The 24,736-nt window shown below is 35.7% G+C and overlaps 1 protein-coding gene across 3 annotated transcripts in view; it reads left to right on the top strand.

Moving 5' to 3' along the window:
* Gapvd1 (GTPase activating protein and VPS9 domains 1) overlaps window positions 1-24,736 on the top strand; it is a 475,307-nt gene that overhangs the window by 292,184 nt on the left and 158,387 nt on the right. For all 3 annotated transcript variants that reach the window (XM_090406248.1, XM_090406249.1, XM_090406247.1), the window contains one exon: window positions 8,128-8,762. In XM_090406248.1, coding sequence (XP_090262374.1) covers window positions 8,128-8,762 — 635 coding nt within the window. The remainder of the gene's footprint in view (window positions 1-8,127; window positions 8,763-24,736) is intronic.

The raw sequence follows: 24,736 nt of genomic DNA, 5'->3' as shown, positions 1-24,736 counted from the left end.
TCATACACATCCATTGGGAAGGAAATCTTGCTGAAAACCAGTTGTGCAGAGACAGCCTGGGGTTGATACACCCACTTAGGCAGCATCTTCTCCAAAGCTAAATATTTCAATTTTGTAGCAACTGGACATATTTCCAGCTCGAGTAAAACCTGCCAAAAATGTTAAAGTTCTGAACATTGTGTTATTACTTAACCCCCTCAGAACTTTTGCCAAAAGAACAGGAGTACCAGTAGAACCTGTGAGGACCATGTATGTGTTGGAGGCTAGCAAAGATGAGTTCCTAGATCTTTCAGTTCAGTCAATCGAAGAGAGCACTTTCAAACAAACTGTATTCAGGGGATGCAGGAGCAGGGAGAGCACAACAATTATTAACCAGAAATTTGGCCAAAAGTTCAAGAACAGCAGGAGCCACTTTCCTTGTTAACTATGGAAAGACCGTTATTAGATAAAACTGATGGTAATGAAATCACTTAAACAACTGAAGAGATAGAAGACCAAATGCATTCAAATGAATTGCTTCCTTTGACTGCAGGAAAAGGGGAATAGAAAAGCAAGTTAGCTTTTCTTGGTATCCAGACATTCATCAAAAAGGAAAGATAGAATTAATTAAAAAATTGAGTATAATCAGAAGAAATTAAAAGACAATATTAAAAAGGTAAATTATAGAAGGATGTTTATTAACTGGTCTATATTTTGCTGAATTTGAAACCTGTCCTCAAAGCCAAACAACATTACAATTTAAAAGTGACAATGAGTGAAATAATTCAAATCGTAATGGATAAAAGATCTCAAGTTCTAATTTGGCACCCTCAAATGTTGTATAAATGAAGGTATTACAGTTGTAGGAGTTGATCTTAAGATGACTTTCTCCCAAATTTTTGACAGATTAATACTTGTTAAGGTTAGGGGAATGCTTCATATTCATTGCTTACTCTAAAAGTAGTCTCTTTTAATGATTTCTGTATTCTGTATTAATGGATCTTCTTGTCTGTCCATATTAGGCTAAGTCACAGGAAACTTTATATAATACTCTCCAGGATGTGCTAAGTAATGGAGTTTGTTAATGAGTGATTCCTTAGAGTAGATCAGAGTTGCTAATTTGACGTGTGATTTGCATGTGGTGTAAAGGTTAAGTTTTATTAGTAATTTGGCTTTTTTTCAGATGTTCCTCGAATATATGGAATAGAAATAGTGATGTGTTTGTCCCTGTATATTTGGGGAGGATAAAGTTGGGGACCATGTAGTATTTTATTTATTTTTTGGGAACTGTAGCCATTGACCCAAGAAAATATGGTCAAGGAAGTTGAGTTTTGCAGGAAGGGCTGCATTACTAGAAAAAATGACTATGGATGTGTGTGTAAGTGTTTTGAGAATTTCATACTCTTGAGATGGATGATGATATGATTGTTTATGTAGATATCTTTGTGTGTGTGTGTGTGTGTGTGTGTGTGTGTGTGTGTGTGTGTGTGTGTGTGTGTGTGTGTGTGTGTGTTGGCTTTCTATTAATAGAATAGGATAGTGAATGTCTGAAAAGTGAGTGACTAATGTGTCATGAAAAAGGCAAATGGTTATTTGATTCTTTTTCTAATGTGAAGTGGATTTTCAGGTGTTGGTTATTAAGATAAGTTAAAAGAATCTACAGTGTCTTGTCCATAGGGCCAATTGGCAAACACATCATCAACAAACTCCACTAAGGGTTTGAAAGTAGTTGTGGTAAATACAGATTAATGTTACTGTAATGGATTTACCCACCATTAGCAAACTTTTACATGGAGCACTTGGAGAAAGATGGGGGTACCCATTGCAGTAGCATTAATTTGTTTGTAGATTTTTTCTTGCCAAGTCTAGTGCCCTGCTTACATAATAAATTTGAATAATTTAAAGATATCATGCAGAAGTTAGATTTTATTAAATCAAGAGTATCTGTTGGTGTTATATTATTAAATAAGAAAGCAACATCAAAAGCGACCATACTTCTGAATAAGTTTTAGAGATGTGATTTTTTACTAGTGATTTGAAATGGACAGAATTATTTTATAAAAGTAGAGGAGTTACCAGTGAGAGGGGCAAGTGACTTAGCTGACTGTTGAGCAAGTTTATATGTTGGACTGTAGGGCACAGGGGATTTATGAATTTTAGGTATTCCTAAAATTCATAAATCCCATGAACAGGTTTTAATTTGTTAATGATTTCTTTAAGCCAAGAAGTAACTTGATAATTTACAAATTTTTTTCTTTTGAGATATAATGGGGACATGATTGATGATTTAGTAAGTAGTATTGTCTGCTTTAGCAATCACAGTATTTTTATTCTTATATAACTTTTAAAAGGCAGCTATTTCTTCTCTAGTATGTTGCTTTTAGTTGGTTTAGATTTAGTAAGGATGCTTGCTATGGCTAAACAAATGTAATTGGCTACTGTAGGTAGAAGATTGTAAATGTCTTGTTCTGTGTTCATCATAATTTCTAGTTTAGGAACTTGTTTTGGTGAAGTAGCAAAGTTGCTTACTATGGCTAAACAAATATTATTGGCTACTGAAGGTGGAAGGTTGTAGTTTCCCCATTCTGTGTTTATAATAATTTCTAGTTAAGGAACTTGCTTTGGTGCAGTAGTGAAGTTACTGAGAACTTTCACAATTTCTTCTCTGGTGCTCTGATGATAAACTTTTAACCATGCTACATTCACTCAGTTGCAATCAGAGCATAGTACATTGGCATTGTTGGAGGATTTTAAATTTCTTCCAGTGTCTGCTTTTAACCTTTATAAATTCTTTTTTGCTGACACTTGCGAGATGTAATATAGGACAGTCTACAGTTCAGGATTTAAAACATTAAATAATTCTTCATGTAGAGCTGCTATATGCTGTTTAATAAACTATGCAAGTAGCAGCAATTTTCTCATGTAGGAGTGCTAAAGTCTGCATTTCCCAAATAAAAGGAAAGTTCCATTCAGCTAAGACATGCCATATATACAAGTCACATGATGCTATATGTATCATCCTAGGTTCTTCACTTTAGTGGATTAAGCAACACAAGGCATAAGGAAAGCTTACTTCCCTTACACCATATTTCGGAATTTTTTGCATTGCTTAGCTCAACTTGGCCAAAAGTTATAGCCATTAGTGAGACTTGGAAAATATGTATAACATTCATTGACAAATTAGAATGATGAGTGCAGATCAAGTTATTATTATGAGGATTTCAAATACGAGGACATAGATTGGGAAGAAGAATTGTCACAGGGTTTTTTATTTGATTTTTATGGTGCAAAGATATCAAAGGTCATACTGCACCAGGATACAAGTTACAGCAGTGCATGTGGCAAATGGTTAGTAGAATAATCATAAACATCCATGCCCTTGACTGTATTTGAACCTGCAGCCTCTTGGCTGGAGAGTGAATATGCTAACCACTCGGCCAACAGGCTGGCTTGGTCACAGGGAGGGATGGAAATGGAATTTATACAGCTGCTGAGAGATCATTACCTGAGACCAGGGCTCCAGAAATCCACTCACTACAAGCGAGTTATTAGAGACAAGTGAATTTTCAGCCTAGCTCTGAATGCATTCAAAAATATTTTCCTCACATAATTTACACTTTTTTTTTTTTTTTCATTTTAAAGCATTACTATTACTATTACTATTATTACGGGCAACTCCAGGGAGTCATTAGACTCATCGAGGGAGGCCCCAAATCATATTCATCATCTCATTTACTGTTGAGTTATTTGATCGTGGGTGGATGCCAATGAATTTATTAAAGAAGTTTTATTTCCAGAGAGTTGGAAATAAAACTTCTAGATTTGAAATCCTTAATTCAAACACTACTGCATTCCCTTTTAAAGAATCACAAAAACACTTTCAATTATCGTTGGCAGTTTTCTCCAAAAGTCATAACTTAGGCAAATTATCTTCACTTGCTTCCCTCCTTTTATCTCCATTAAGGTTCTGAACTTTATTTTTCTTTCTATATGAAAGACTGTTCATTTTTTTTTTTTGGTAGTAATTAAAAACTCACCATACCTTACATATCCCCCTCCCCTCCAATAGTTGCTCTGTCTTAATTGTCATAATATAATAGTTGAAAACTATTTTTTTCCTTTGATATGAAAGACTAAATAAATATCCACTTTTGAGTTCCAAAAATTTCTCTTCTCTCACAGCAATAATGTAGGGTTCTTTACACTCCAAGCATGCTTCAGCGCCATTCTTTCCGTTTTCATTTTAGACACGAAGCAAGAAAATTGAGCAGCCATTATTTATTATAGTTACTGCATTTCAGTTGAAAATAATAAATCTGACACACCTTCAGTATACAAGAAAACTTGTAAGTTTTTATCGCAAAACAAATAAGTTTTTCATATATTATATGCATTTAAATTAAACTGCAGTTATTATTTCCAAGAAATAAATTTTTAAACAAATCAATGCATTCGTTTAGTTCAATATTAACTTTACACATATATACAGTATGTACAACATATGGAATAGACAATATATTCTTTAAAAAAAAGTTATACTTTTCTTACAATATAATTTCATTAACAAAATGAACTGGTAATTCTTCTTCTTTGTCTGTGATCTCTTATGCTTTTAAGCGTCAAGATTTTGCCAAAGAGATTTCCATGCCGTCCTGTCCAAGGTTTGTTGTTTTGCTTCTTTCCAGTTAATTCCCCCCTTTTCCAATTTTTTTCTTTAATTTCCTTTTGCCAACCTTTCCTGGGTCTGCCTATGTTTCTTTTTCCTATTTTCTGGCTTTCGTATATAGTTTTTGCTATTCTTCCTTCTTCTACACAAAAATTAAAATTGGCACCATGTAATTAAAAACTGTAGTGCATCTATATATCTTATTCTTCCAACACCTTAGTATTATGTTAAGTTTATTATCACAGCTCACAACATGAATAAGCTTAGTGTAATTAAATGCTAGAAAATTTTACATAATTCAGATTGGTTTTAATACTGTCTTTTAAAAAATACAATTACCTTGCAAAGATAAGTCAAAGACTGGATCATGTGAGTGCATCATGAAAGGTGAGTCTGACTTCCCATCGAGTGTCACCTACTTTCTTGTTTTCAAGAATTTTATTATTTGTCTTTCCTGTTAAATTATTCTTTTGGATAATTTGTATAAATTTACCCTTCATTATGAAGAATCACATTAAATTAAGGGACAGCATATTTCTCAAGGTTTGAGAGCACATGATCTGATCATAGCAACAAATAGCTTAACAGTAGCTGATCTAGCTATGCTGCCTCCACTTGGGGGAAAGTGATCGTGTAGTCTTGACCTGGGAGATTGCCAGACATGCAGAATTTTCTGTTAATAAGGGATGGCATATATGTGGAATTACAAAGCAGGTGATTATGACAAGCTGAGGTGTCAGCTTTCAGTATTGCCATGGCATAAAAATTAGAATGGAGAGATGGTAGTGGTCAAGGGGTGTTTGAAGAAAGCAATGTCAGACTGTATCCAATGTCAACGATAAATCAGGCAGGAGTTAGATGGATGAATAGCACCATTAAGCAGGAGTTGAGTAAACCGAGAAAAATGTGATCAGCATGTCCATGAGTAGTACAAGGCATAGACAAGAAGGGTGGTCTGTATGGTAAGGAAGGCCAAAACTAATTATGAGAGAAAGTAGCTGATGAGGCCAAAAGAAATCCTAAAGAGTTCTTTCAGTATGTGGCAAATGGAAGGAGGAATAGCTATGGAAGGAGGACTTCAAAAAGTGCTGAATGTGAGGAGATAACAGAAGCAAACCAAATAAGTGAATTACTGAGTAAGTGTTTTGCAGGAATGTAAGTGGTGATGTTGCAATGCCATATATGACATTGGCAAATGGGAGAAGAGTTTGAAGAAATGGAGGTGCTTAGAATATTGCAGAATCTCAGTGCGAGGTTCTGCACTGCATATCGGCCCATGTATTATGAGAATGTGCAGGGAAATTATATCATTTCCTCTGATTAAGTTGTTTAATATAAGTCGCAGTACTGAGAAGGTTCATATGAATGGAAAGAGGACAAAATAGTCCTGCATGTGTAATAGTTGCTGCTTAAAGGAGGCAGGAGGCTCCAAGACAAAAGCAGCAAATAATAGATAGGCCAATCAGCATTTCAGGAGTGGTAGTTAAGGTATTGGTGAAAGACAGAATTCAAGACTGCGTGGATAGGAATATGATATTTTTTAAGGGACAAAATATTTTTGTGAAAGTAGGTCTTCCCTTAGTAATTTGCATATTTTTATAATAAAGTGACAATGGAGTTGGATCAAGGAAATAGCTACTCAGTGATATGCTAGACTTTGCAAAGGCATTTGACAGGATTCCACATGGAACTCTGTTGCATAAATTGGAGTAAATGGGGATAGATGTAAATCTGGTGATTTGGAGTAGTTCAGGTCAGTAGAAGGCAGATGACCAGTGATGTACCACAGGACCTATTTGGTCCTCTGTTGTTTAATTTGTACATCAGTAGTATAGGAAATGATTGATGGAAAATATTCAGTTCTTTGCTGATGATGCAAAATTGGGAAGATCTCCACCATAAAGGAGAAGATGATACTTCATTCCTGACTTTTGCCTTCCAAAAATAAGTGGATTAAGATTAACTCTAATCTCTACCTCCCTACAAGAAACTATGAAAATGACTGAAGAACTTCATTCAGTAAAACTGACTTTATGTTATAGAGAACGGCACCATCACTTGTTTCATTGAAGATACTGTGTCATTTATCAACTTACCGAACTGTGATTCAGTAGATAGAATTGTGTTTTGTTTTGGAATGGGCTGCCAAAGAAAACTTTTTTTTTTGCTATAATGTTTTTGTTATTATTGCATGTAATGGATAGTAGGTGTTAACTGTATTTCATTTTTTAGCAGATTTCCAAAAAACAAAGCAGTCTTTTTTTTTTGTTGTTGTTAAATCTTTCATTTTTTTTTTTTTTAAATCAAAGTGTAGTTTACAGCTGTGTTTATTTTAACATACATGACTTCTTGAAAACTCAAAGGCCATGAAGGGATTTCTATATTTATTTATCCTTTCTTGACCTTTTATTTATTTTAAAATTATTATATTTTACATATTCTGTATCACAACACCATTTATATGTTGTATCATTAAAATAGAAATATAAAGTAACATTTAATAATTTTGTTTAGGGAAAGGACTGCTCTCCATTGCTTGTCAATTGTAAAAATTTCTTACCATTATATTTTTTGGTTCCAGTTAATCATGGTAAGCATGCACCTGATATATACATAGAGTGCAAGACAACAACAGCAGTAAAAGGAAGGAAGGAAGGAATGAATATATGAAGAATTTATTCTGTGAGTTTGGTGTTGAATTCTGAAGGAGTGTTGAATAGCTGCCTGCACATGTTTTAATAGATTTAAAGGAGGCAGTAGAAAATGCAAGTTGCAGAAGTGATTGAATCATTAAATCAACCTAATTGCTCTCTTCTCTCCTGTATTAAGCATTTGTAAGGTTCTCTTGATAGAGCACCATCTCAGATGTGAGAAACAGTATTCAGTGGTTGGACAGATGTGAGATTTGCAAGGAGTTGTTAGCTGTTTGGAGATAAGTAATATCTTGATTGAAATAAAAAAAAAAGTTTTTTTTATTTCAATCAAGTATCCAAGTATCCAAAAGTAAAATGAGTGTGAAAGAAGTGTAAGCAGGGTTGGACAAAGTTACTACTATTAACTTTAGCAAGACAACAGAAGCATGCCTGCCGCTGAGGCACATTATAGGTTTCCTGCTTTTTAGCCTCTTTTGAGCATTAGTTTAAAAAAGTAAGGAAGATGAAGCTTTTGAAAGTCATTTATGTTATCTGAAATGGATAATGAACTGATTAAAATTCGATATCACTGTAGTTTTCAAGTTGTATTATGTTGAAATTATTTCTGATTATCCTCATATTAATTTTTAACTGCATCTTTGTTAAAGGTTAGAAATAGATAAAATGTATGCATGTGTTGAGTTGGATTATTTCTTTAGAAATGAGACAATTGTTCATGAACAGAATTCACTTTTACTATGATCATTTAAATTGAAAATTATTAATACATAATTTTATATAGATTATTAACAAAAGAATAGTTATTAGATCATTTTCATGTGAATGTAGGGCGACTTAGTTTGGCTGTTAGAGAACTTCCAGATTCGGAAGATCAGGATGGAATGTTATTAGATTCCCTTCATGAATCAGCAGGTTTTACTTCAGAATCTGAGAATACTACACATCGGCATCGTTCAAGCCTTGCAGATATACTCTCATTAGATCTTACTAAAACGCTAAGTTTACAGTTGGAAAATGGCAATGTTCAGGAAGAGATTCTCAAAAAGTCATCATCAGGAACAAGTCTCACTGAATTTGAAATTGAAGTCCTTGGTGAGAAATCAACCGCTAGTCAAGATGTTAAATCAGAAAATAGTTCCAACTTAACAGAGTCAGTTAATCTTACTACTGATCATAAGATTAGGAAAACCTCTGATATTTCCAACATTATTGATCATAACTCTTCCAGATTAAGTCTCATTAGCACTTCAAGTACAAGCAGCAGTGGAGGTAGTACTGATGTTTGCTTGCGCAATCACATGGAAGGTGGATCCACATCACAAGCTTTTGATGGTGCTTTTCCATCAGCATCAGAAGAGGGCATTGCAGAACAGAAACAGCTTTATAAGTTAAGTGGATTATCATCTACTGGAGCTATTCCTAAGTCCATCAGTTTTGATCGTTCTGTCAACAGAAGAAACAGAGTAAGTGGTAGTTGTTTTTCACTTTTAGCTATGTTTTCTTTAGCTGTAGTATTGTATATATGCTTACTGATTTCTCATAATTGCATAAATAAAATCTGTATGCTGTTTCTGTAGAAATTTAAAATTTCTTTAAATTCCTCATCATTTATATCATTTGATCCAAAGAATTGACACCACCAGCAGTTTTCCTATACTACACTTAGTCAATTCCTGAAGTTTACACAGGTTTTATTCTATCACACCTCTGACTGTTTGAAAGTTAAAGTTTAAATACTGTTGACTTGGTCATTTATGTTATAACCTGGGTGGGTCATAAACTCAATGTGGTGTGAAAACAGATTATTTTCCTGATTATAAAGTAAGAGGGTGACCCTAAATTTGACATCAAATAGCGAGATTGGCCACTTACATTTCAAGAATAATTGTGATTCATAGCAGTTTAATAAGGACAAATGACACTACTTAATAGATTAGTTGATGTCTTACTGTTAGCCACACATTTAGTTAATATAGTAAAGACTTGCTGTCTGCTGCACATTCAGTTAATATAACAGAGACTTAATTTCTGTTCATGCCGTGTCTCCACAATTCATCACATGACAATTCAACTAATAATTAAGGAATTGACAGCATACACTAGAAATATAAATTAAAACAACTTTAATAAATACTTTGCGATATTTCGGCAACGTCACGTTGCCATCTTCTTGGGTACTTAAAATAAAGAACAGGTGCATGCAAGTACTACATAACAGCAAATGAGAAATGAAGCGAGGAAGCTACCATTTTCCTCAAGTCCTGATGGTGCCCCCTGGCGGGCTATATTGATAGGTATTGGCCTTTGAACTGAAGTTCTTCTGATATATGTTTCCAAAATTTGGGGCAGTCTTATGCACCCAAATTTGTTGAGGTTTGGCATGTTCCTAAGGGCGGAGACTGATTCCATGAATAGTCTTTCATATTTGAACTTGCTGTGGTGTATTACTGTGGCTTTCTTCCACCTTATTCTGTGGCGGGTATCCAGAGCATGGTCTGCAAGCCCAGAGTGTCTGTACTGGTGAAATTGGATGTAGTCCTTGTGTTCTGAGATTCTGATATTTGCTGCCCTGCCTGTTTGGCCAAAGTAGGACAATGAATCGTCTGATCTTCCTAAAAGGCTGCCAGGATAACCAGGTAATCCCAAATTGTTTAAAATTTAAGCACCGTTTCGTTTCACAGAAAGCTCTCCATATCTATAACCGGGCGAGCCAGGCTTTACTTCAGGAGTAAATTACTGCTACACGCGATTCCCTTGCCGACATAAACAGAGCTGTTTTAGTGCTAGAGGATGAGCTTTCATATATGCTTAATCACGAACTTTGGTCAGTTCTACATGACGTCTCATATACTGCAGCAAATAAAGAATTCGAACAAATACGGAGTCGACATATCAACAAGTTTGATAAACTAAAAAAGAACTCGACGTCCAAACAAAAACTACAAACCAACACTGTAGTTAACCTTCCGTCAGTTACCATGAAGCCTGAAGCACGCAACGCTCTGTCATGGTCACAGCTTCGCCATTGCTCCGAGGAATTCATGATCCAGATTGAAAGCGGGATTCGCCACCTTCTAAACCACATCGCCAACGATATTAGATTGGATGTAGCCTGTGTTCTCACAAAAGCAAAACCGCCAAAAACCAACATATCCATTAGTGAATACAAGTCACTACAAGAATTGAAGAAAAACAAAGGAATAGTTATCACCAAAGCGGATAAGGGGAACGCCACTGTGGTACTCAATCATAATGACTACACAGGTAAGCTTAAGGCTTTACTATTAGATCGAGCTACTTACCTCCCCCATTGAATACAATCCCACCAACTCACAAATTAGAAAACTCCATAGGCTCCTTAAGAAGGTTATTTCTTGGCCTGTGGAGATTACTAACAGACTAAAACATATAACTCCAGACCCCCCCCCCCATATGTATGGTCTCCCAAAAATACACAAAGAAAATGTGCCATTACGTCCCATAGTTGATGGCATTGATTCCCCCACTTACAAACTAGCTAGCCAAAGCGCTCTCACACTATACTGGCAATACACCACCACACATAAAAAACTCAGCCCACTTCAAAACCAGTATTGAAAACCTTACACGCCAACATAATGACATAATGGTCAGTTTTGATGTCTCCTCCCTATTCACGAATGTCCCTCTCAAAGAAACCTTAGAGCTAATCCAAGCTAAATTTCCTCCCGATATCTCAGCCCTATTTCAGTTTACAATGAACTCAGGCTATTTCGTTTGGCAGGAAAAATTCTACAAACAGATAGAGGGGACAGCCATGGGTTCACCACTTTCCCCACCCTTGGCCAACTTTTTCATGGAGATGTTTGAAGAGAAAGCCTTAAACTCAGCCCCACAAAAACCTACCATTTGGCTTCGCTACGTTGATGATGTGTTCGCTATTTGGCCACATGTCCTGGATATACTCCTCTCCCTCTTAACTCACTTAAACAACCAACACCCTAGAATCAAGTTCACCCTGGAAAAAGAGAAAAACAATAGCCTCCCCTTCCTAGACACACTAGCCACCCGCTAACCTGATGGAACCTTGGTTTTCTTAGTTTATAGAAAACCCACCCATACAGGTAGATACATTCACCAACAATCCCCCCCCCCTCCCTCACAACAATATGGAGTTATTAAGACACTATTCATTAGGGCAAAACTTATCTCTGTTCAAATGATCAAGCCCTAACCACTGAACTAAATCACATCCTTAACACTTTCTCAGCCAATGGCTACCTCCCCCAAAAAATCCAAAAAATACTTAAACCAGTTATCTGCAACCCACTCCCCCCCCCACTTTCACAAAAAAGATTTCTCTAAATCCATCATCATCCCCTACATCCGAGGCACCTCGGAAAAAATCAACAAAATCCTAAAAAAACATGACTTAACAGTCTGTTACAGACCATATAGAAAATTGGCATCCCTTATCTGCTCCACTAAAGACCAACCACTTCCCCTAGACCTACCTGGTATATACCAGGTCCCTTGCAGCTGTAAATTGTCCTATTTTGGCCAAACAGGCAGGACAGCAAATATCAGAATCTCAGAACACAAGGACTGCATCCAATTTCACCAGTACAGACACTCTGGGCTTGCAGACCATGCTCTGGATACCTGCCACAGAATAAGGTGGAAGAAAGCCACAGTAATACACCGCAGCAAGTTCAAATATGAAAGACTATTCATGGAATCAGCCTCAGCCCTTAGGAACATGCAAACCTCAACAAATTTGGGTGCATAAGACTGCCCCAAATTTGGGAAACATATATCAGAAGAACTTCAGCCCAAAGGCCAATAACTATCAATATAGCCTGCCAGGGGGCACCATCAGGACTCGAGGAAAATTGTAGCTTCCTCGCTTTGTTTCTCATTTGCTGTTATGTGGTACTTGCGTGCACCTGTTCTTTATTTTAAGTTCCCAAGAAGATGGCAATATGAAGTTGCTGAAATATCGGAAAGTATTTATTAAAGTTGTTTTAATTTATATTTCTAGTGTATGCTGTCAATTCCTTAATTATTAGTTATCATGTTTAACCAGCGTATAAGCCTTTCAAAAAGAAAAACATGACAATTCATTGTGCAGAAAATTCTTCACAGAGAAAATTCATTTCCAAAAAATTGAAATAATATTGTAATGATACACATATATGAAAAATTAATGCAATACAAGATATATTTTAGAAAATATACACCCAATCATGTTTTTACGTGGTATGTATATTCCAAAGAATATAGTGTAAAAAATAGATTCAGTATGTAATGTATATAGAAAAATGTTAGACCACAACTTTAAAAATTAGTAATCTTGCTAAAAGAAACACAAATTTTGTTTATTTGAGCATATCCGTCCATGTTTTATTTAAAAAAAATTAGCCATTCATATTTTATATAAAGGACATAAACCAATTTTTATTCAGTATTTTAACAAAAAAAAAAAAAAAAAAAACCTCAATCTTTTAGAAATAAAATAAAGCATAAATGAAAATTAAATTTTAAAAAGAAAAAAAAAATCACAATTCAAAAACATGAAAATAGGATTTAATAATGATTTTTATTCAGAGTTGCTTTCTGATAGAAAGCACATCCTTTTGTGCTGAATTGGTGCAAAATCACTTTCGTCTGAGGAAATGTTTTGTACATCACCTTCATCTGCGTTCATTGACAATTGATTTCCTTTTATATCAGAAACAGAAATCAGACAATTGATTTCCTTTTGAAGCATCGTTTTGGGTGTAGGTTCATTTATTTTAACAGCAAATTTAGAAATAGATTGTTGCGATCCTAATTTGGAGAGTTCTTTGTATAGCTCCTTGTAGTGATCCATATAAGATTAGATCTGATTGGAATTTAATAGCTCATTCGATTATGGGATCATTAATCAGAAAATGATTTTCCAATTTATTTTTTATTTCTGTCAAGGCAGAAAATATTTTAAATTAGTTAAATAAATCATATTAAAATTGCACTTCCCTTAATATATAAAAAAATTCAAGTTTATATTTTTCAGTTTAAGTATAACTGCATTAGAAATGAATAAACACAACTCAGAAAACTTGGAAATTTCCTATAAATTTCCATTTTTAATTTAAACGAACATCATTGGAAAATATGCAATATAAACATGATATAAAAATAAATTAAAAATAATAAATTTTATTACAAAAATAATAAAATTTGAAAAAAAAAGTACATACTTAAAAAATTGTATACAAACATAACGGGATTACTTTATTTTTGTCAACCATGTTATTTCAAAATCATGTAAAAAGACCATGTAAAAACAGGATTAGGTGTAGTTTCTTTCTGTATCTTTGTATTATTTATTTAAATAGATTTTATGTAGCTTTTTTTTTTATAATATTTTTATTCTGTATAAAGTCATATAGAGAGCAGGCAGGATTCAGAAGAGGCTTCTCCACAATAGATCATATCCAGGTCATTTCACAGTTAGCAGAAAAATGCAGAGAATACCGAATCCCTCTATGTTTCCTCTTTATTGATTTTAAAAAGCATTTGATACCATAGAACACAATGCAGTCAAGTGCCTTACTGGAAATAAATGTGAATCTTACTTACATCCACATGATAAAAGAAATTATCATGTGGATGTATTCATACAAAAATCAGACCACACAAATAACCCTATTTGATCACCCTATAAATATAGATATAAAGAGAGGGGTCTGTCAAGGCGATGTGATCTCCCCAAATCTATTTACCAGCACTTTAGAATATATTCTGAAAAAAATAGACCTAAGTGGAGGAATAAGCATAGATGGTGAAAAACTACAAATCTTTATGTTTGCTGATGATCTAGTACTGATATCCCACAACCCAAAAGACCTAGAAGAAATGGGTGAAAAAATATACACAAACAGCAGTAAGATAGGCTTAGAAATGAATCTAGAAAAAACAAAATGGATCAAAAACATCTACACAAGTGACAGTCACCTATATGATAACATCCCTATAGAACAAGTTGACTCCTACAATTACTTAGGACAAACAATAAAAATGAATAATGATTTATCTGTAGAACTAGCAAAAAGAAAAAAAGCTTCGTGGCTATCATTCAACAGACTGATAGAAACACTTACTGATCCAAATCTTGACATCTCTACGAAGACAAAACTATTTAATAGCGACATACTTCCATCACTCACATATGGATCAGAAACATGGAACACGACAAGAAAAGAAGAAGAAACTCGCAGAATAACTTAGCGTGCAATAGAATGTAGGATTTGTAACATCAGCAAATGGAACATGTTAGAAACACAGAACTAAGAAAGAGATCAGGCATAAAAGATGTGATAATCAGTATATGAAAGCAAGATGAGATGGGCAGGTCACATAGCCAGACTCAGGGATATATAGAATTATATATCCCTGAGTCTGGAATAAGGGGATTAATTAATTAATCCCCTTATAACAGATGGACATATAGAATTCTCAACTGGCAACCAAGAATAAAGAGAAAAGCAGGAAGACCACCTACAAGATGGGAAGATCCACTAGTGAAATCTAAGGGTATAACATGGAAGAGAGACGCTCAAGATTGAGATCGTTGGAGGCATCTTTGTGACCTGCACTCATGGAGAAATCCTGAATGAAACACAGGTCCATCAAGGTAATAAAGTCGTATTAATGTTTTGATCATTGAGTTCATGAACATTATAAGAAATAAACAGAAATAAAATTTCTGTTTATTTCTTATAATGTTAATACTACAAACTCTGTAGATGGGATGTTAGTATTTTACATTTAGTAGAAAAATTCTTCTGTAATTCTCACATTCAGCTTTATTTCCTTCTATATAGATGGGTACTATGAGAGCTCTACTCCACTCATTGGGAATTTGACCTTCTGTCCAGTCCCTCTGAATTATGCAGTTTAGTCACTGCAAAACTTTTATACCTCCATACTTAAGCATTTATGGTTGAATATCATCTACTCCAGCTGCCTTTCCACATTTCAAGTTTTTAACTGCTTTTTCTGCTATATTGATATATACTCCTCTTTGCATTCCTCTTGAAAATTTTCTAGTATGGTTCTGTCACTGCTTGGTTCATTTAACAGTCTTTCAAAATAATTACTCCAAACATCTAGGATGTCCTTATCTTCAGTTTTCATGTCACTTTTATCATCTTTGATTTCTTTCACAGAACTCTTTCTTTCATTTCTAAGCTTCTTCAATAGTCACCAGAACATTTTGTCACCTTCCTGATATTTATTTTTCATATTCTTATCCAAGTCTTCCGCTGGCTTTTGTTTAGCTACTTTTATGCATAGCTTAGCTCTCTTACATTTTTTTCTTTATTCTTTTAGGTCATCTGCCATCTTATTTGCTAGGAACTTTGGTATGCTTTTTTTTTTTCTCTCCAGGACTGCTTCTTTAACTTCTTGTGTCCACCATGGTGTTCTTATTTTTCTATCCTTGCAGACAACTTCTCCACATACCTCCCTAGCTGAATGAATGTATTTTTCAGAGTTTGCAACTCAGACTCCATTTGTTTTCAGTTTGTTCATTTTTTCTTCAATGATATTTGTAGTAGAGTCTACAATATACTTGTAAAAGCTGCTCAACTTTAATTCTTTGTAAAATGTTCTTACATGCTGTTTTTTTTCAATGTGATATCCATTTTTATTTTGCTTAGTACAAAGTAATAGGTACAAAGTAATTATGTAATATGTTGTTGTGTCCCTATTTACAATTATTAAACTTTCCTTTTCTCCTTTTAAGTGAATCTCTGTATTTTCTTTAATCAAAACTTAACTATGCACGAGATATTACAAACTTCAAATATTTAAGCTTTTTCTCCCCTTAGTGTCCCTAATATTTATATTATACTGCACCTTTCAGGATATTTAGTTTAAGATATATAATTCAAAAACAAGGAGCAAAATACAAAAATATGTCTGAGCGTGAAACTATTAAGCAGTCATGACCCTCTATCTCGTAACTTAACACATTAATTTCCCGCGTGATTAGGTTCGTACGTTTTTCAAGTGGTGGATTAGGCAGCAATTTCAGACAACTGTATTATTAGTGAACAAAAGTTTATTTAAAATCTCAAACATGGTACAATTCAATTTCTATATAAAACACAATTCAGTACTAAGAATAAAATTTACAAAATTACACAAGCAAAATACAAGTATTAGGGCAAAATCCTATATGGGAATTCTCAATCATGCCATCATAACAGACTTTATACATGTAAATATACACATATAATCCTGGAACAAAGTAAAACTTTACTTAACCTTATACTAGTCAGAATGCTCTTTATTGCTGTAATACCATGGACATTAATGTTTATTTTCAGTTTACCTTATCTAACTTACAAAACAATATAGGTTAAACTATCCTTTCGCTATACCCTTACATACATTTGACCTTTATGACACTCTCATATGAGATACCATGTGCATACATAAATCTCTAGCACCTAAATGCTTATCAAATAATATAAACTAGTTTACTCTCATTCTACTCTGATTTGTACTAAAGTCCTAGTATATCTTCGACTGTCCAGTAATTAACAATGATTGCAACTATATGCGATTTCAATTGATACAAGATTTTACAGTACCTTTCTAAGACGAACCCTGGTTTTCACGATCTATACCTTTCATGCTTGAATTAAGGACACACATAGGATCTTCTATTCTATCACTATGAAACTGATCACGTGGGCACGGACTTCTGTATGGATCTTCTTTCCCTTGATACGAGTACTGGATGATGAGATACATAGACAATTTCTTCCTTCTTGTAACAATACGGTGTTTCTCGTCTCTTGCAATAGGAATTCGGGATCGAATTCCCACGCACTTTGTCTCCTTGTTGCATCAGACGGAGATAACTCCTACGCCGTCACTCAGGAAAACCCATGTTACCTATACGAAAATTTCGTGAAGAAACTCTGAGAAAAAAAAAAAGGCCCTGTGGGGCGGGGGGGTTCCTAACCCTTTTATCTGCATGGCCCCTATCGGCACCTTCGATTTCTTTTCTCTCCCCCCCCCCCCCCTTCCCACTGGAGTCGATCTCATTCACCAATTAAAGTCGTGTTTTTTCTGCCCAAAACATGCTACGGTCCCTTGCACACGACTCTCGCGGGACGACGTCTCACTTCGGGAATTTACCTTGAGTGATCATCATTTGTTTTAAGCTAGCCTCTATACTAAATTAATCCCCTTTTTAGAATTTACTTCAATATTTTAATCTCCTCTTTTCTAGTATTAAACTAGCCTCTCACATACAAATTCTTATCTCTAATCTTCTTTGTCTTACTTAACCTATTTTATCCATATCCTTTTTTTTTGTAATAAGAATCCCTTTTTTATTATTTAGTTAAACAAACAATTTCTGCTATAATTAATTTTCTTGGATGCAAGCATATTTTCTGCTTTAAATATCTTGTATTAGCTACTTACATAGGATTTTATCAGGGTGTAACAATGTGCATTGGTTATCAGGGTGTAACAATGTGCAAAGTACAAGGATCACTTTTCCATTTTCTTTATGTCAGCTGCTTGTTCTAATGACTCAAAAAATTCCTCCCCTTCTTCCTTGGAGGAACCCTGTGTGCGACTATACTCACAAATGAGTTTCTTTGTCCATTCCCCATTTTGAAGTTTGCCCACATAACTCAACTTGAAACTGCCTTCCAATGAAGTTTATTTTCATGTTTGGTGTTGAATGCTATCCCTACTCCTTCCTTTCCTTGTTCACTATTGCCTGAAAATAACATCTTGTATTTATTATTTGTATGAATGAATGCATGAAAATGAAAGACAATCACAAACATTCTTCTGTCTTGGACTGTATCCTCATCCGAGTTCTTCATCCGCAATACTCCTTCACCAGCTTCCCATCTCTTATTTGGCCACCCCTGCTTCCTCTTCCCTTGCACATCCTTCTGTATGACTTTGTCTTCTTTTTTGTTTTTTTTCTTCTTCTTTGTCTCAGTAATGCAAATTATGTCCACATGGTACTTTACAAGATCCAACTCAACATCTATTATTTTTCTTTTAGATGTTGAGTTGGATCTTGTTCCAGTAGCTGACTTTTCACTGTTCACCCCCTGATGAAAACAGCAGGGGCTTACTTAACATGTTCGCTGCCAACTACGAGTATACTTGTAGTTGGTAAACCAGCTACACAAGCCAGCTACGAGTATACTCGTATGACGCTTACCGCCGGCAATGAGATTACTGTACTGACCTTGAAGAAGTGAAAATGCTTGGCTTGTGGAGCTAGCATCAAAAGTGTGTATTCTCATAGATAGCATATGCTCTGCACAAGCCAACTACAAGTATACTCGTATGACACTTACTGCCGGCAACGAGATTGCCATACTGACCTTGAAGAAGTGAAATTGCTTGGCGTACGGGAACAGACTATGCCGAAGTAGCGTGGCAGCGAACGTGTTAACCAAGCATGAAATCTCATCATGTTGTATATCATATAGATGGTTTAAGTCAATATTGAGTCCAAATTGCCAGCCCATCCTAGTTCGTTCAATACCCAGTGTATACCTGCTAACAGGGCACACCATGTGAAAGTGAGGATTTGACATTAGGTCAGAAGCACCCCAGTCAGCTATCTGCATTTCTGAAAGGCGATGTGGAGGTTCTCCTCTCAGTTATTTGGCTTTGACCATTAAGGAACCTAATAATATAATAACAATATAATATTCTATTATACTCATTCACTCAGGAAGAGCGAATAAATATAAGATTAATTATTACTGTTATTATCAAATTTGATTTATAAGGGAAAAGAAATAAAAGTAGTTACTATTATACAATTTTCAGAAAAACTATAGAGCAATCCTCAACAGGCCATCTTTTGGCCTAGTGGTTAACATATCCCCCCTCTCCAACCAAAATGTTATGGGTTCGAATTCTTCCTAGGAATGGATGTTTGTGATTGCCTTTTATTTTCATGCATTCATTCATACAAATATATATACACCTAAACCTTTAGCCTCTTTTTATGCGCATTTTTTTAATGTGAATTCAGAGTTATGCGAATTTGGATAACAAATATAATTTTTTTTTATGTAATTTTTATTCACTTTTATGCGACCAACCTAAAGTCTAAGTTAGGAAAAAATCCATAATTCAAGAAAATTCTGAGAATTTTGTAGAATTGCATTCTCGTTTCAATTAAGAAAATTCTAAATTCTAGAAAATTCTGAGAATTTTGTAGATTTGTATTCTCGTTTCAATTAAGAAAATTCTAAATTCTTACAAATTTCATTTATTGGGAATTCCCCGAATTACATAACTGACTGCGCATAAAAAAGCAGTTCTTAGCAGTGTGAATTTGGTGTTTGAGTAGACAACACAGTTACCTCATTTTTTGCATTTGCATTTTTTAAGTGAAATCAAAATAAAAGTCACGTTATTAAATTAATAATTTTGCCAAGAAATAATAAATGGTAAGCATATATAATTTTCAAACTTTCATTTCATTAACCAAAGATTTTAATCCAGCCCTCACATGATGTTGCCGATAACCAAAAAAAAAAAAGGAAAGCTGTTTCCTTGGATATAAAAATTCAAATTTTCGATCGTCTTCAAACTGGGGAAGGTGCGATGGCTGTGGGTAAGCATTTTGGAGTCTGTGAATCAACTGTCAGATCTATAAAGAAAAATGAAGAGGCTATTAGAAAAGTGGTATGTTCTGGTATAAAATCAAGTGCAAAATTATCATCATACACAAGAGATGTTGTTCCAGAAAAGGCCAAAAAAGCTTTAGTCATGTGGATAGAAGATTTTGTACAAAAAAAGAATACCAGTTGATGGAAATTCCATCAAGCAATCAGCATTGAGATTTTATGAACAGATTAAAAAACTGCAGCCAGATACTTCATCTCAATCGAGGAAAAAATATGAATTTCATGCAAGCAATGGTTGGCTGGCTGGCTAAGTTTATTAAAAGACATGCTCTTCATAATATAAAAATTAAAGGTGAAATGGCTTCTGCTGATGAAACAGCTGCTAAAGCATTTCCACAAAAACTTGTTAAAATAATTGAAGATGTAGGTTACACTCGTGAACAAGTTTGGAATATGGATGAAACCAGCCTTTTCTGGAAAAAAATTCCAAACAGAACTTATGTATCAAAAATGCAAAAAACTGTTGGTATATTCAAAGCAGCTAAGGATCACATATCACTCCTATTTTTTTCAAACGATTTAGGAGATCGGATGTTAAAACCACTGCTCATAAATCGATCATTAAGACCACGGCCAATGAAAGGCCAGTTCATTGGATGGCCAACAAAAAAGCTTGGGTGACCATTGATATTTTCACCGAGTGGTTTCACAAACACTTTGTGCCAGAAGTTAGACGCTATTTGAATGACAAGGGTCTCGAATTTAAAGTGCTTTTGATTCTTGATAATTCACCTGTCATCCTACCATAGAACACCCAAATGTGCAATTTTTTTTCTGCCATCCAATACCACATCATTGCTACAACCTCTACATCAGGGTATAATTGCGACTTTTAAAACATATTATGTCAGACGAAAATTTCAGTACATTTTGAACAAGCTAAATGATGATGAAACACTGTCAGTTATGGATGTGTGGAAAAAATTTTCAATTATGGATTGTATTGATCAGGTTCGATTATCGTTATCTGAATTCAGACCAGAAAAACTATGAATGCATGCTGGAAAGCTATTTGGCTCGCATGTGTTAAAGAGAATGCTCCTGTTCCCTTCAATCATACTGCAGAATTCCCCCAATATAATAAGTTTGGCATGTGAAATTGGCGGAGATGGATTCGATGATCTTACGTTTGCAGATATCGAAGAATTGTTAATTGATAAACCTCTTAGCAAAGATGAAATAATGAAGATTGTTTCTGAGACTCCTGAAAGCGAAGAAGTTAACGATAATGATCAATATAATCCTACTTTTACTTCTTCTTTTGCAGCTTCTCCCACTTACGTGGGGTCACTGTTTGTAATGAGGCTCCTCCACACCTTCCTGTCTTGGGCTGTCACCACATCCAAGTTCTTCATCTTCAAGTCCTCTTCTACCAGCTCCCTCCATCTCTTCTTTGGCCGCCCACGCTTCCGCCTTCCTTGCACATCCATCTGCATGACCCTTCTTCCCACATATTCGTCCTCCCTCCTCATCACATGACCAAACCATCTCAACCTTGCCTCCTGTATTTTCGCTCCTAAGTTCGTAACTTTCACTGTTCCCCTGACATAGTCATTTCTCAGACGATCCTTTCTGGTCACACCACACATCCACCTAAGCATTCTCATCTCTGCTACTTCCATCCTGCTGATGTTATTTTTCCTCAGGGCCACAGTTTCTATAGTATATGTCATAGTTGGCCTCACTACTGTCCTATAAATTTTGCCTTTCAGATTGATCGGCACCCTCTTATCGCATAACACTCCAGCCATCTCCCTCCAGTTCCTTCAACCCGCTTGTATCCTGCATCCCACTTCCTTCTCAGCTCCTCCATCTTCTTCCCCTGTTGAACCTAAGTATCTAAAGTCTCTCGCCTTCCGGATGACATTTCCTTCCAGCTCCAGATCTGTCTCCTGGCCGCCGCCGCCCACTGCGTAACACATATACTCTGTCTTACTACTGCTCAGTCTCATACCTCTCTCTTCCAGTACTTTTCTCCATCTTTCCAGTTTAGTTCCCGCTTCTTCTCTTGAATCTACACACAGCAAGATGTCATCTGCATACAACATTGTCCAAGGCGCATCTTCTGTTACCACCTCCATCACAATATTAAACAGAAACGGACTTAATGCTGACCCTTGATGCAAGCCAACTGTTACTTGAAAACTTCCTGTCTCCCAAACAGGTCCGAACATTTGTCTTCACATTTCTGTACATTTCCCGCACCAACCTGACATATTTCTCCGGCACCTTCTTCTCTCTCAGACACCTCCAGACTTCTTGCCTTGGCACTCTATCGTATGCTTTCTCCAGATCAATAATACCAGATGTAGCTCCCTTTGTTTCTATCGATATTTTTCCATCATCTGTCGTAACCCAAAGATAGCATCTGTTGTTTTGATCTACCAGGCATGAAGCCAAATTGTTCCTTTGCAATCTCCACCTCCTTCCTCAATCTACCATCAAGAACCCTTTCTAGGATCTTCATTGTGTGGGACATCAACTTTATTCCTCTGTAATTTTTACAGTCTTGTGCATCCCCTTTATCCTTGTAGATGGGAACAAGAGTACTCTCCTTCCATTCCTCGCATATATTTTCCTGTTGGCAAACTTTCATGAACAGGTCCCACAGCAGGTCAATTCCCTCTTCTCCCAGTGCCTTCCATGCCTCCACTGGAATTCTGTTGGGGCCCACCGATTTTCCATTTCTCATCCTCTTCATGGCCTCTGTCACTTCCATTCTACTGATGTTCTGCACCATCCCCTCAAAAGGCTGCCCATCTCCTCTGTGAGTCCTTGCATTTTCCTCATTCAAAAGTCCCTCAAAGTATATTTTCCATCTGTTTCTTATGTCCACATCCCTCCATAATACCCTTCCTTCAGCATCTTTGATCTGCCTCACATGTAAGATGTCCTTTGCTGCTTTATTTCTACATTTCGCTAGTTGGTAAATTTTTCTCTGTCCTTCCTTTGTTTCTAATTGATCATACAGATCTTGATATGCCATGGCCTTCGCCTGTGCCACAACTCTCTTGGCTTCTTGCTTTCTCTCTTTGTACACCTCTCTGTCCTCTTCCACTCTTGACTCATCCCACTTCTGCTTTGCCTTCCTCTTAGCTGTCACTGCCACTTGTATATCCTACTTTTACTGCTGATATAATTAAAGGTCTTAAACTGGCCAATAATTTAGGCAATTATTTTGCCCGACATGATCCAAATGAAGAACGTGCTGGGAAGTTTTCACCTGAGCTTAAGTCGTTAATGTCTTCATATAGAGAATTATATCGCGACTTATCTAAAGCATCAACACAGCGATTAATAACTAAGTTCATGCCTAAAACTACTGAAACAACCAGTGGTACTTTTGTTCAAGACATGACAAAAAGAATTCCACAAGTTGAGGCAGAAGTCGATGACGATAATACCATTATTACAGTCTCATGAAAAATGAAAGCTTTCATGTTTATTGTCAGAAACTGATAGTGAATAACTTTTTTTTATAGAATCCTTAGCAAACAACTGAAATGAATATGTTTTTTTAAAGTTATTAAAATTCATTATATGTATGTGTGTTTTCCATGAAATGTAAATAAAAATCTTATGATCCTAACGAATTTAATATTTGTTTTTTTCATTATTTTGCTTATATTTCAGGTTTGGAACCAATCTTCAATTTTTCTATGGAGTTAGTAGTTCTTTTTACGCGAATTCTATTTACGTGTAATTTTTAGGAATGTATCTATTGCGTAAAAAGAGGTTTAGGTGTATATATATATATATACACTACCCTTATGGAATAGGTCATCATTGGAGAAGTAGATCCAACTTTCCTGCATTGGGTGAGGGCTTGGGAAGATACACCTGTATCTTCCCATGTATCACTATATTATCATATACTGATAATAAATTTAGTTTAATCCTTTATCCAAGCAAACAAAGTTTGTGCCTGACATATCTTCAGAACTGAGGCAACTCGTAGTAAAGGTGGACCGAGCTCTCATCGCTACTTGTCTTAGTATCTCCCATATTGCAAAGCACATCTCCTTGCGGACATGTATAATGTTATGTATTAAGGGAAGGGCCACTACCAAGACCGGTTTCGACCTGTATTGAATGTTCAAGTACAGGTCAAACTCCAAAAACCCAGCATTGCTCACCTCGGTAACAGGCTCACCCTGCCACTGAGAAGAACTCTCAGTATTGGCTCTTCCCTGTGGCAAGCTCACCCAAGCAGAGCCACTCATTTGCTCATATGTCATCTGAGGGGTAACAGCCATGCCTCAGTTAACTTCATGGGTTACGGCATTGCCATTCATTACCCCCCCCCTCCCCTCCCCAGGACCTGGGCGACAGCAACAGCCGAGCCTCAGTTAAAACTGCATGGGTTACAGAATTGCCATTCATCACCCGAACCTCCAACCAGTTTCGACCTTTATTGAGGTCTCGTCAGTGGGAGCCAGACCCAGATTTGTTGATACTAAGGTGGAAGCAATGGAGAAGTCATATTTACCTATACGAGTTGCCAAAAGGTGCTCACCTTATTGTTAAATTACTCTGGATTTAGAGAAAGTTGTTGGAAGTTTTTTTCACTTGGTTAGACTATAATAAATTTAGTTTAATACTTTATCCAAGTGTATGCAAACAAAGTTTGCACCTGAAGTATCTTCAGGGCTGAGGCAACTCATGGTAAAGGTGGACCAAGCTCTCATCACTACTTGTCTTAGTATCTCCCATAATGC

Source organism: Typopeltis vanoorti, chromosome 16, assembly GCF_054136105.1.
Source record: "Typopeltis vanoorti isolate ZY-2024b chromosome 16, IOZ_Tvanoo_1.0, whole genome shotgun sequence".
NCBI lineage: Eukaryota > Metazoa > Arthropoda > Arachnida > Uropygi > Thelyphonidae > Typopeltis > Typopeltis vanoorti.
The sequence above is the reverse complement of the archived record's forward strand: the minus strand, read 5'-3'. Positions and strand labels throughout refer to the sequence as shown.